Source organism: Vespa crabro, chromosome 7 (genome assembly GCF_910589235.1).
Source record: "Vespa crabro chromosome 7, iyVesCrab1.2, whole genome shotgun sequence".
Classification (NCBI taxonomy): Eukaryota; Metazoa; Arthropoda; class Insecta; order Hymenoptera; family Vespidae; genus Vespa; species Vespa crabro.
The window spans coordinates 8,304,057-8,318,269 of NC_060961.1; the positions used below are offsets into that span (position 1 = coordinate 8,304,057).

Genomic DNA, 14,213 nt, shown 5'->3' on the forward strand with positions numbered 1-14,213 from the left:
GTTTGCGGATCCATGGCCGAAAAAGCGAAGTTAAGAAAAAAAAAAGAAAGAGAGAAAAGAAAGAGAAAGAAAAGAAAATAAAATAAAGGTAAGGAAGATAGATAAAAAAATTCGAGATATATATATGTAAATCGTTGATATAAAATTATTTTCCGAATTATATTTACGATTCTCATTGGATGTTTAACGTTTTAACGATATGGCCCTGTATCCTCTCGTGAATATAAAATGCCGCAACGACGTGGCTACCGTCGCCTTTTTTTATTCTTCAATTTCTACATGTTTAATCGCTAAGTATAAATCGAATTAAGAAAAATGAGGTGAAAATTCAATGAACGAAAGTGTTTAAAAGAACAAGAAAGGAGAACAGAAAAAAAAGAAAAAATAAAACGAATAAAAAGAATACGAATAGAAGCAGAAAGAGAGAAAGAGAGAGAGAGAAAGAGAGAGAAAATCTCGTCGTATATAAGTACTTACTTGCATAAAATTTATCGTTATTATTAATGAAGATAAAAAAAGCAAAAAAAAGAATAACGCAATATAACTTTCAATCGCGTGTATATACCTAACCGAAATAATAATAATGTGACCTTCGTGTGTGAATAATAATAATAAAAGAATGTTATAAATGGTGTGCCTGGGACTGTGCATATGAGAAAGAAAGAGAGAGAGAGAGAGAGAGAGAGAGAGAAACAGATAGATTGTTCGATAATGGAAGAAAGATAGAGATAGAAAGAAGGAAAGAATTATTGAAAGGATAAATAAAAAAGAGCAAAAAATTTAAGTATTACGTACATATGTCGTGTTTTGCCTAGTTCTTTGCGACGCTTAAATTAAGCTCGTCTACGCAGTGAAAGGCGCGAAAGAGAAAAGAAAAACGGGAGGGAATAAAAAAGAGAAAAGAAAAACATAAAAAAAAGAAAGGTCACGACGGAAGTGTCAGTCGAATCGTCGAGATTTTCACATGGGAAAACAATTAAAAGAAAAAATGGAACAAAAATTCAATCGTTTCGAAACAGAAATTCTCGGAGTACGACAATTGCGTTGTTTGAAGGACGTTTGGAGAAATAAAGAACAGTAAAAAAAAAGGAAATAAGAAAAGAAAATATGACGAAAAGCAAAAAGGATGGATGACGACGGGGCTAGAGAATAAGTTTATCAAGTTTAGACTTAAAAAGGATAAGCTATTAAAAAGAGAAAAAGATATTAAAAAAAAAAAAAAAATAAAATAAAATAAAATAAAATGAAAAAAGAGTTTATTGAAGTAAGTACATTGTTGCAACTGCCATGCTGTGTGCCATTATATAACGAGTCACGTTTGTCGTAAAGTAAAAAATTATAGAAAAAATTAAAAAAAAAGAGAAAAAAAGAAAAAAAAAGAACTGTACGGAAAGATTGTCGAAAATGATGATGTTCATGATGAAATAATATTTGTGCGCGTTCTCGTCTGTCAGATTAAGGAAGAAGAAAAAAAGAAAAAACACAAAAAAAGAAAAAACGAACAAAAAAAATAAAAAAAATATCGTTCTTTCAAAAAATTTACATCTCGCTTTAAAGTCGGATAAATATTCTCAAAAGAAAAAAGAAAAAAAAAGAAGAAAGCAAAAGAATTAAATAAATAAATAAATAAAAAACTAAAATAAAATGAAATAAAATAAAAAAGACAAACATACACAAATATATATATACATTCACAAACATACATATACACACATATTCACACGCATACACATATCCTGTTATCTTCGTTCGAAGAGAAAACGAGCGAGAGAATGGATACGATCGGTTATTATATTATAATGATTTTTTGTTGACAAAATTTTTAATTTTTAACTTTTTCAAATAAAATAATTTCTTCCGTGAAATTCTTCCTGTATATTTCTTTCAACTATAATTGATTTCGAAATAAAGATATAAATTTGCAAATTGAAATGGAAATAGTGGAACGAAAGCAAAAAAGAGAGAGAAAGAGAGAGAGAGAGAGAGAGAAAATAAATAAATAAATAACTAAATACAAATAAATAAACAAATAAACAAATAAGAAAAAAACCAAAGTTCCATTCTCAGCTCGCTCGTTTCCGCCCGTCGAATAATATTCCGTGCGCTCGCTCGCGCGAAACCATCATGTAAATCACAGTGAATGCGAGAAAGGCCACACTGTATATACATATATAAGGAATAATAATAAATATAATTAAAAATATGTGTACGTGTTAATAAGCGTGGGCGTAAGCGCACGGTTATGATAATCGATAAATGTTCTTTTTTTTTTCTAACAACCATCGACCATTAAACAAAAAACGGGCGTATTTCTTCGCAACGTGTGAGAGAAGAAAATTTATTATGCGAGAACTTTCGTCCCTGCGCATTCAAGAATAAAATAAAATAAAAAAAAAGAAAATTAAAAAACAGAAAAATCGAATCTTGTCATCTTCACCCTTTATACACATACATATATATATATATATGAATGTGTGTGTGTATGTGTGTATGTGTGTATGAATGAATTGTTAAAAGAGGAAGATTATTCTGATCATGCGCAGGAACGAATTTCTGTGAATCATGAACTTTCGTAAAATATATCACGACGTCTTTAGGGAATATAATTCAATTTGTTAGTTGAGAAAAAAATAAAGAGTGAGAAATTGAGAAAGTGAGAGTGAGAGTGAGAGAGTGAGAAAAAAAGTGAGAGTGAAAGAAAAAAAAGGAAAGCGAAAGAAAAAGAAAGATAGAGCGCCGACGATATGGGGAAAAAAGATAAGAAAAAGAGAATAAGAAAAGAAAAGAAAAGGAAAGAAAAAAAAACAAAAAAAAAGAATTAAAATTAAGTATAAATTAAAGAGAGAACACGTCGACCCGTCATAGATTCAAGCACAATAAGGACTAGTAGGGCCAGGCACAATAAAATTCGGCCGTCACGTTGTAGGCAGCGATCTGTTAGAGTGACAAGTCATATTAAGTATCTATATATAGCGAGACTATTAAATAAACACATATTGTCTATTGTCAGACGAGTGTATCATTCATTGTTGACGTTAAATTCGTTTATCCTATCCGACCTTCTGATAAAACGGATGCTAAAATAAAAAACAAATGCATAGGAGAATGTTCTACGCTCATTGATATCTGAACCATTCCTATCCTCGATGTTTTTCTATTTTCTTTTTTTTTCTCTTTTTTTTTTTGATAGATACTACGAAACAATCGAAAGTTTAATATTCGGAAGTATCCATGAAGTTGGTTGTAAAAAGATATAATCACGTCGTTTGCGTAATTAATATTAATATTTTATTAATAATTGTTTCATTTTATCAATTATAAGAGATCATAGGATTAATATTTTTTATTATAATATATAGGATAATGGAGAATCAATTAAATCTTCTTGCTTATTCCAATCAAACTGGTACATAGATCATAAGAAATAGAATATTTCTTAAATATATTAGAGGTTAATTATATATAATTTAAATTAATAAAAATATATATGTATATATATAATATTATAGATGATTCGAATAATGGCAGACAAACCATAAATCAGAAAATTTCAAAGATAGAAATGCATACGAGAATTTTCGCGTCTATGTGTCCCGATGAGATTCTGGATTATTTTGACGATTATAGTATAAGAGAGTATTTAACAACGCTAATGCTCGGTGATATATCAGGTGTACAAAAAAGATGAAAAAAAGAAATTATAATCAACAATTTCCGATCTAATGTATACAATAATATTTATTTACTTTTCCATAATAATAGGCTTTACCGATTTTGTTGAAAAATATACGAAAGCAGGTAAAGGTGGTGCATCAAAATTGACGGAGACGTTGAACGATTACATAGGTCATATGATTCAAGAAATTCTCTCGCAAAATGGCGACGTATTAAAATTTTCCGGCGACTCTTTTATCGTCATGTGGAAGCTTAAAAACGATACTAATATGCGCGACCTAGCAACTACGGCGATTCAAACAGCTTGCGTTATACAACAACATTTTGGCATTTATGAGACTGACGTTGGTATCACACTAAGAGGTTTATAATTTTATAATTTTATTTATACCTAAGTATATACTCGTTGTTAGATTCACGTTTAAATCTTGACAATACATTGTCGATGTAATCTTAACAGTAAAACTAGCCATAGCGTCTGGTACAACATATTTTACGTCTATCGGTGATCCAAAGAAAATGTCGCATTACATGATAACCGGTAGGCCTCTGTGGGAAGTTAAATATGCCGAACAACTTTGCAAGTATATAACACGTATAAAACTAACATAAATAATTTAACACGAAGTTATCAAAATTATTAAATTAATTATTAATCATATAATTAATTATATTATTTATAATTTATTATTAAATTGATTGATAATTCGTCTAGAGGTGGCGATATTTTAGTAGCACTTAGCACCTGGCAATGGATAAATCCAATCGACTACGTCTATGAAACACTTCCTGATGGCTTACATGTTCTTGTTATAACTTGTTCTACCTTATGGTATACTTTGAAAAGCTCTTACAATGAAAAACCGAACAATGAAAAAGGTATGCTGAATCAATCATTTACATTATATTTATCTATATAAATGAAAAGTATAATAAAGAGAAAAAAGAAAATGAAAATAAAGAAAAAAGAAAAAAAAATTGGTTCCAACAAATTCACAGATAACTGGAATAATATGTTTTTGTTTGACGGATCACCATTAACAACGAATAATGACACTTCAGCGTTAACGAATATGTCGAACAACCTAATGTATCGAAGAAAAATGAAAATGGCCTACTATGCTTGTTAGTAAAATTACATTATTAATACGAAATCCATGACAAAAATCAAACGACAAGATTCTTAATAGCAGTAGATGAATTTTGTCCTTTTTCTTTTTTTTCTTTTTTTTTTCAGTACGACCAAAAATCTTAAAAGTAGCGAAAGCACATTTGAAAGACGCTTTGAAAAGTTATATATTGAGACCGGTTGTCCGTTCAGTCGAAATGGATGAACCGTTGAAATATCTGTCCGAAATGAGACAAGTCGTTATTGTATTTGTCAATGCAACCGTCAATGAAATAAAAAATAAACAATTGATAAGATCAATCGACGCAGCATACAAACTCGTATGCAGGTATACCTTTCTTGGATTGTTTTTTGTTTAAAAGTATTATATCTGAGAAATCAAGATCGATTAAATATAACGCGACAAATTTGATGAAGGATAGTCAATGGGATGCAAGGATGTGTCAACAAAACATCTCTCTTTGACAAAGACTTAATGTTTCTTTGCATTTTTGGTTTGCGAGGAGATAAACATGAACTTGAATCACAAATCGGCCTTAAATGTGGCTTCAGATTGCGAATTGCTTTGAAAGAGTTAACAAATATTACTGACGTCACTGTTGGCGTTACAACAGGGATGACATACTGTGGCGTTGTTGGTCACATACTAAGAAAAGAGTATACAGTTATTGGAATGGCGGTGAACAGAGCTGCTCGACTTATGATGGTTTACAAAAACAAGGTAAATTATTTGCTACATATATAATAGAACGTTACCTTTCTCATTTTTATAAAATTTTGTTATTTTTCATTCTTCTTCCACCCTCTCCCCCCTAAAAAACATTGAGTAGGTTATATGTGACAGAGAGAGTTTTCTTCATTCTCAATTAGAAGGTAGCCATTTCAAATTACAAGAGCCAAAATATTTGAAAGGAATTATAGACATTGGACCAATTTACGAGTTCGAGGAACAAGTCAAGTAAAAATGATTTATTTAATTAATATTTAACGTTCAATTTAATTTCGCAAGTAATCGATTGCAGAGATAAAACGTCGGAATTGATTTGGAGCAAATATCCCTTGCTAGGTCGAGCTAAAGAAATGAAAATCTTTCGAAACTTATTAGCAATTATGTTAGACTATACAATCATGAAAAATCATTCAACAACTGAACCACAGTACAATACATTGATAATAAAGTATACGTTATGAAATAATTCTAATTCGAAAAAAAGAATAAAGGATTTTGTAATTAACTACGAATATTTGGATATAGAGGTGAACCCAGAATAGGAAAAACGAGGATGTTAGACGAAATGGCATTAAACATACCAAATGGTATCCCATCAAATTACATTTCTCTTGTTTCAACAGACATGCAGGTTGTTGACCATGAAATTTTCTTTTGCGTTGATAATAAATCTTTGAGAAAAGAAAGAAAGAAAGAAAAAAAGAAATAAGAAAACACTTTTCCAGAACAGAAGCCGTACACCTTATTCCATCTAATATTCTCTTTACCCTTGAAATTCTCATCAACGTCAACTTCAAAGGATCGAGAAGACAAGTTGATGCGTTTATTAAACAATATACTTTATCCTGAATATCTCTGTGTGTTGAATGAAGTCTTCAATGTTCGTTTCCCATTGACCGAAGAATACACAACTTTTAAGGAATTAGAAAAGCATAGGATACTTCAAAAACTTTTAATATATCTAACAAAAAAATGTTTTCAAAAACTCTGGATCATCATTATTGACAATATTGAATACGCCGACGAAGAGTCATTGAACTTTTTCGATATTCTTATCAACACCAATATGTTTTTGTTCGTCATTAGTGTTGGTCGAAAAGTTGATGCAGAATACAAATTGGCTAATACATTATTGAAAAGAGCACGAGTACGTAAATTTGTAAAAATCAATTATTTTTAATTAGAATCTGTAATCAATAACTTAACAGAAACATACATATGGTTTGGTTCCTTTTTCTCTTTCTTTTTTTTTTATTATAAAAGGTCATTGAACTGCAAGGTATCGATAAATGGTATCACGTTGGTATTGTGTGTCAAATACTCAATGTATTTGGTATATCTACAGAATTGGAAAAGCAAGTTAATTCTTTTTTAATGATATTCTCAGGACTATAAGGTTCTATATATATTAGAATTATTTGTTTAGATTTATTCAAGAACGAAGTTTAGGAAATCCAGGCTGGATCGAAAGTTATTTGGTGAGTCTCATGCAAAGTAATAATCTAGAAATCATAAATGTTACCAGAAAAGAAGCTGAGTCAATGGGATATGTTTTACCTGATTTAAAAATGTTAAAAAGGTAGTAAGTTAAAACATCATATAGAAAACAATTGAAAAATATAAATAATTGAATTTATTAATTTCCCTTTATTACAAATATATAATAGATTCATTTTGGATTCGACTATTTTAAAAAAAAGCAGTTTACCTCGCGAGGATAGATGGGAAATGTACGAGACAAGTTATATGGTTAGCACATTAGTCATTTTCTAAATACATAAAAATTATTTACATAAATGCACAAACTTATCATATAAATTTATTTATTATTTATCTTTAGAATGATGCAATGTTATCGATCAATAACACAATTCATCAAGATGAAATCGATTTGAATAGCGAACTGATAAGCGTAGCTTTTTCAAAAGCACTAGAAAACTCATTAATGAATAGTAATATGCGAATAAACTTTGACGGTAAAAGGAAACTATTACTATCGTATACAAGGATACTAATATATAATTAGGATTCTTTTTCAGTACTTATTTTAAAAGTGTTCGATGCTTTAACGCCACTCGATCAATTATTACTTAAATGTGCTTCTATACTTGGCGTATTTGTTTGCCGAAAAATGTTGGAAAGTATAACTGAAATGTCTAAGAAAGACACAGGATTAAGTAAGATTGGATTACTATATATATATATTAAATTTAACAGTATGATAAATATATATACACATATTAATCGTATGTTTGTATGTGTATATATATAAATGTATATATATTTATTCGAATTCCTGGGGACATTAGCTATACGTAAACTTTTCGAAATTCGAATTTTCGAATGCGGAATGGGAGATTTTAGTAAAAACATTGGTCCTATTATATACTATAGAAGAATGCGTAATCATATCGGTGATATAGGTATTCAATGTAGATGTATTGGCATCGTGATACCAGGTAGTTTTTTAATTATTCTTAATAAATACTTTTTTTTTACATTTACTTTGAATCCCATTGTCATTTAGAGGAACTGGCCAATATGCCGAAGTATGCATCATGCGGTCTCATACGTTTCAAGATAACGATATTTCAAGACACAACATATAGGTAAACAATCTGTTACATCCAACCTAAATTTTTATATGTAACAACTTCGTATCTAAAAAATTTTATTCAATTTAAATCGTAACTAAAGTATCTAAAAAATAATTTTGATTAAAGATTACTCACGGAGAATCAAAAATTGGAGTTGCACAAGAAGGCACTCAAATATTTAGAACGAAATACCAGACGTTGCAAATCATGTGGTGAAGGATATTTTTCGAAATTATTAGGTGAAAAATTCTTGGACGAAGTAGGAAAAACACCGATAGAATATCCATTGAATATAAGACAATTTCATGGAATAGGTTCAAAATTATTCGACATACCCAAAATAAAAAGTAAAATAATGATAAAATAAATATATTTAATAATAAACATATATATGTTGATTTACATGTTTTTAGATGTTTTAACCATTAAAAAGAGTCCACCTTATTTAAATATTTTAAGAAAATCAGAGAGAAAACTAATACGTACTTTTTCCAACATTGATTTCACTAATTGTGAATGTAATCTGATATTATTAACTGTTTATACACAAATGGTTGAGCATTGTCGTAGAATTGGTAAATTTTAATAGTGAAAAAAAATATATATATAAAATATTATAGAATAATAACTTATAGGATTATATTATAGGATAGGAAATATTGTATAAATATTACATGAAATTCAAATCGATTGATCAATGATTGTTTTTTTTTTTTTTAGGTGATAATGATAAAACTTTAATCGCTATATTGGAATTCGCTGAAATATGCATTGAAAATCAAAATGTTCCTCAAGCAAGGAAATTATTAAACGAAGCTGAGACTACACTTCAACAGGTATATGTAGATCCTATCTTATTTAATCAGATATTTAAATATTAAAATAGAAAAAAAAGTAAAAAAAACAGCCAAATGTGATTTCTCTTCTACTCATCGTCAGATATTCGATCCAAACAAAAACGAGGTAATTACATTTCTTTATCTCACTGCAAAGATTCAAACCTTGCAAGGTAAATGTTATTTCGAATCTGGCTACACTTCAGAAGCTGAGAAAAGCTTGGACAAAGCGATGAAAACTTTAGGCTACCATTTTCCACGAACAAACATAATGATCAATCTGAAAACTATATTTCAATTAAACAAACTTAAATTATTATTATTATTCTGTTCGAGAAAACGTAAAAGTGATAACGACAAAAACAATTATGCTACGAAATATACAAATCAATTAGCGTATTGCTTGGCTCAAATATTCGAAGTTTATAAGGTATAAAGTCTAATGATTATAGCGAGAAAAAAAAAGAGGGAAAGATGAACATGATTATGCATATGCTAAAGTGGGCCGAAAGTTTCTTTAAACTTTCCGAAAGATGATATTAAAATTCAATTGAGCTTTCTTTTACCGAGAAGTTTAATTAGGCTTGCTATTTTACAAGCTAGTCTCGTGGTTTTAGAATTTGGCAAAAGAAACAAAAAAAAAAAAAGAAAAGAAAAAAAAATTAGCCTAAAAAATCTCGAAGAAGAAAAAATAATTGATTTTTAGAATCGATTTTAAAATACTTTCGACCTGTTCAAAAACTTTCGGCATATCCTGTATTGCTTAATTTTAATTTCTTTTAATCTTAACCTAATCTTAATTTCTAAGATTAAAGGTATGAAAAAAGAGACTCGATTGGCAGCAATATGGGCATTAAACAAAGCATGTTCTACCAGCGATTTCTTGGTACTATCCATATGTTACACCAACATGCTGACTATTGGCCACATGTATTGCACGAAGTAGATAAATACATACATATATGTACATGCATAAGTATGAAATTAAACGAAACTTTTGTCTAAATAACGAAATAATTTTTTAACAAGTAACAATCATTTGTCAGTAACATCATTAAATATTTGGAAAACGAAAGCATCGATTTGTGTAACGAAGAAGTTAGAATGATAGAGTATCAAGATCTCAAAATAATTATTGAACTTTATGCCGGTGTTTTTTTCTCACGTTGGCTAAGAGGACAAATTAACGAGGCCATCGACATCGGTTTCATCATTATCAGATTAGCAAAATCTATTAATTTAACAAATACCGAATGTATTGTTTTACCAAGACTCATTAATCTTCTGATGATCTCTTGTCGTTATTCCGAAATTGTCTCAATATTACGAGACTTAGGTGATCATTAACAGTTATATCGTTAACGTATTCTAATCTAATTATATCTTTTTTATTTTCTTTTTTCTTTTAACTTATAATAATATTCCATACAGAATTTGTGTCGAAAAACCATATGGACAAGTCCGGTCGTACGTGGTATTACGCGACGTGTGCCGAAGTACAATTGGATATAGGATTGATAGTTCTTTCTTATCAAAATTGCGAACGTTATTTTTTGAAAGAAGGTGAAAATCTTTTGAGCCTGCGAGATTCAGAAGCCGAAAGACGATATTTTATATCAATGTGGCTATGGTATATATATTATCTCATGTGTGTGCGTGCATGTGTGTTGATTTTATTATTAACCCTTTGGACTCATACTTTTTCTTGGCTAAAACTTCTAACAGATCGAACTTTTTTTGGCTTCATCAGTTGCATGCATATTGTTGGTACCTGGGAGATACACTTCGAGTACAATTGTCGAACTTTGGCAGCACTTGTGAGGATTATTTCGAGTGCAAAGGGTTAATAGTAATAATTTGAAAAAGAATATCTCTCTTTTATCTTTCTTTCAGGTGTATTAGAAACAAAGAATGGGCAGCATCTAAGGTATGGATAAAAAAAAAAGTTGAAAAAAAGAGTACTGACGAAGACTTAGTCGCAGCCACTATTACGGATTTGAAAGAACTCGAAGGAATGCTCATTTCTTACGGTTTGTACTCATATTCTTTTTTTTTGCAATGCAAGGGGCGAGGAGGGGAAAGAAAAAAGTCACCCTTCTTTAGCGTGTGAATATGTTTTTTTATCTTTACCCAGTACATTATGTGAACAATTATGACGCCAAAGCTATAAATATTATGACGAATATCAAAGCTTCTTTAAAAAATATTAAAAAGATGGTGAAAATCGTGAAAATTGCGAGACCAAGGTAACAAGAAAAAAGACACATTTTTATAAATTAATTTAAAAGAAAGAAAAAAATATCGATATACTTACACAAGTGTGTCTTCGATCTTATATAGGTACATATTAATAAAAGCTTACTATTACATGGTTCGGGGTTACAAAAAGATGGCTATAAAGATTTTACAAAAAGCTATAAAAATATCTTTCAAAATGGATAATAAAATGATATATGGATGGGCAATGCATTGTAAACAAGTTTGTTTCAATATATTTATAATTAATTCATGATTAATTAGATGATTACAAATTACCGTTAATATGATATGAATATTTGTATGTAGGCTTGGGAAGGAAAATTGCCATTGATAGAACGTAACTTGTGGCAACAACAATCGATGAACCCTTCGTCTTCAACTTGGAACGAAATTAATACGAACGAAACGAAAGTTATCTTTTATACATTGCCAGTACCGACCTATTAAATCTTATATTTTGTTTTATTGAAATGATTATTTAATGATATAATATATTCTATTGTACATAAAAAGTAATTAAATCTATTCGATAAACACACGCACAATATACCCAACGCCTTCTCAAATCAAACTGATCGTATGTCAAGGTTACTATTTTATAAAATGATATTACGCAAAGAAAACAATGATCATTGGTTAAACTTATAAAATGACAAGGGGCGCCATTTTAAGATTAATTTTAAAAATAATACAAACGCTTTAAATTGTAAATATATATTTATTTTTATATAATATATCCATTGGAAATTGTATAATTATTTAATAAGTACTTTATTTCTCGGTTTTCTTGTTACTTTAAATTTTCTGCGTGTTTCCTCTAAGCAGTGCAATTAATTGAAATAAAAAAACAAAAGACTAACTTGTTTGATTTGGAAAACTTCAATAAATTCAGTAACATGTCCAGAAACAAATTATTTTAAATCTAAACAAAAATAAACCTTTTGATTGCAAAATTTCAATTTATCAAACTCCTACATCTTATCAACAAATATGTCGTAAGCATAAAATAATATATTTTGTATCATGAAAATCAAATTAAAAATACTTTTATTATTAGGTGTTTTCCGTGCTCTCCTCCAAGCTGTTATCCAGCATGTGCACCAATATGTCCTACACCTTGCGTACGACCCTGCTATACATGTCCAATAAGGGTAAGATTTGATTTGACATATTTATATTCTAATTGTGTCAAATTTTATGGTAATATAAATATTAAATCTAAATTGATCTTCCTATTTTTTTTAGAATTATTTTATTAATTATTATTTCTAGAATTTTATAATTAATAAATATTCACATATATATACACAGGTCTGTCCGCCTCCACCTTGTCCTACACCAGTAGTCTGTTGTCCACCTATGATACCTAGCTTTTCCTGCGGTCCTTGCAGTCCTTGTGGTCCTTGTATTCCTTGCGTGCCAAAATGCTATCCTTGTGCTCCAGCACGAATTATATGCATGCCTACCTGTCCACCTTGCAGTACTTGATTATTATCTTCTTAAATTGAAACTTATTATTTCTTCAAGATTTCACAAATACATATCATTTATATTTACTTTTCATTGCAGCAGTCAGAGTATACAGATGTTAATACAATTCTATTCAAAACAAAGTTTGGACTAACATGCTTTCATATAAATGACTTTTTAAACTTTCAAAAATGAACAGCAGTTATATAAAAATAAAATACTGTACCCCATATTGTCAACTGTAGCAAATATCAACAATAGATAATAATAGATAACGATACCAGTTTATTATTTATTTGTCTCATATATTGAAATAAAGATTTAAGAACATAAATATATATTTCATTACTATACACTTTTATTATAATAAATTATCATCTTCGTGTAACATAATTTTATTACCATGCACGTTTAGGTGATTGAGTAGCATGTGTCAAAATCCAAGTTTTATAATCTTTCTTTTTAATTTGTGCTTGCTTGTGCTTTGGGAACTTTTTACACATTATATACCATCTTTCATTTCTTGCAACTTTATAACAATGTTCACAACGAAGCTGCAGTCGTCCTTTCATTTTCAAACCAGATACTAAATTAATTGTAGGTGAAACAAGTTGCAAAAGAGAAGATTTATTATTATTCGCCAATGTATATGGTATAGAATTTAAATACTGTTTTTCGCACATATGATGTATACTTCTTAAAAGTATGCCAGGATCTCTTCCAGATATTACATTTGAAAGTCTTGGCACTGTAATGGACTGTACCGCCTGACGTATAACTCCAAATTTGAGTATTGAAAAAGAGTTCATGTTTTTGTAATCTAATACGATAAAAACAATTATGTTAAGATTAGAACTATAAATATTTGTGTAGAACTATAAATATTTATAAAATGAATACAAAAGAACTAACCTAACAAATAAATGTTTATATTTTAATTGACATTATTTAACTATAGACGTTCAGAATATATATTTTTTTATAAAATTTCTAAAATTCAATATTTTAGAAATATATATATAATTTAGATATATATATGAAATACGTTCACGAGTATGAAATACGTTCACTTGAGCACATAAAACTAATAAAGCAATAGAGGACGTATTTATGTAGAGAACAGAGACATCTAATGTTTATTATTTGAACTAAGAGATTTGTAAACTATAAAACTTCTTTTGAAATGAAAGTTAATATATAATTAAAAATTAAAAAATCAGATACTCAAGTAATTGTGAAGACATTTTTTTAGTAAATCTTATATACTAAATAATAATTTTATGAATATCGATATTCATTTATTACTTCAGACGAAATAGATTCTTAATTGTATAAAATAATATGATTTTTAATTTACAGTAATTTCCAAAATAAGATATGTAATAGACATTTATTTGATAGGATCTATGTATTGATTTAAGATGATATCAAGTAATAAATTTTTTAGCCCATATCTTCAACAAACTGTACTAATATTGTATCACTTCCCTTTGCTAGTTACATTTATATGTTTAAAG

The 14,213-nt window shown here is 28.9% G+C and overlaps 1 protein-coding gene across 1 annotated transcript; it reads left to right on the top strand.

Moving 5' to 3' along the window:
• Nucleotides 1–2,718: 2,718 nt before the first annotated feature.
• On the top strand, nucleotides 2,719–12,974 carry LOC124425642 (adenylate cyclase type 10-like). The gene is made up of 27 exons (XM_046966219.1): nucleotides 2,719–3,671; nucleotides 3,763–4,038; nucleotides 4,136–4,259; nucleotides 4,391–4,554; nucleotides 4,675–4,800; nucleotides 4,886–5,132; nucleotides 5,222–5,525; nucleotides 5,635–5,762; nucleotides 5,827–5,982; nucleotides 6,077–6,165; nucleotides 6,260–6,704; nucleotides 6,961–7,116; nucleotides 7,238–7,283; nucleotides 7,375–7,510; nucleotides 7,574–7,767; nucleotides 8,031–8,143; nucleotides 8,258–8,484; nucleotides 8,545–8,715; nucleotides 8,852–8,967; nucleotides 9,071–9,397; nucleotides 9,686–9,910; nucleotides 10,006–10,303; nucleotides 10,399–10,597; nucleotides 10,861–10,997; nucleotides 11,102–11,213; nucleotides 11,308–11,446; nucleotides 11,533–12,974. Exons 1-27 carry the CDS (start codon nucleotides 3,488–3,490, stop codon nucleotides 11,671–11,673), a joined length of 4,980 nt encoding a protein of 1,659 aa, XP_046822175.1. The 5' UTR covers nucleotides 2,719–3,487; the 3' UTR covers nucleotides 11,674–12,974.
• The last annotated feature ends 1,239 nt before the right edge of the window (nucleotides 12,975–14,213 follow it).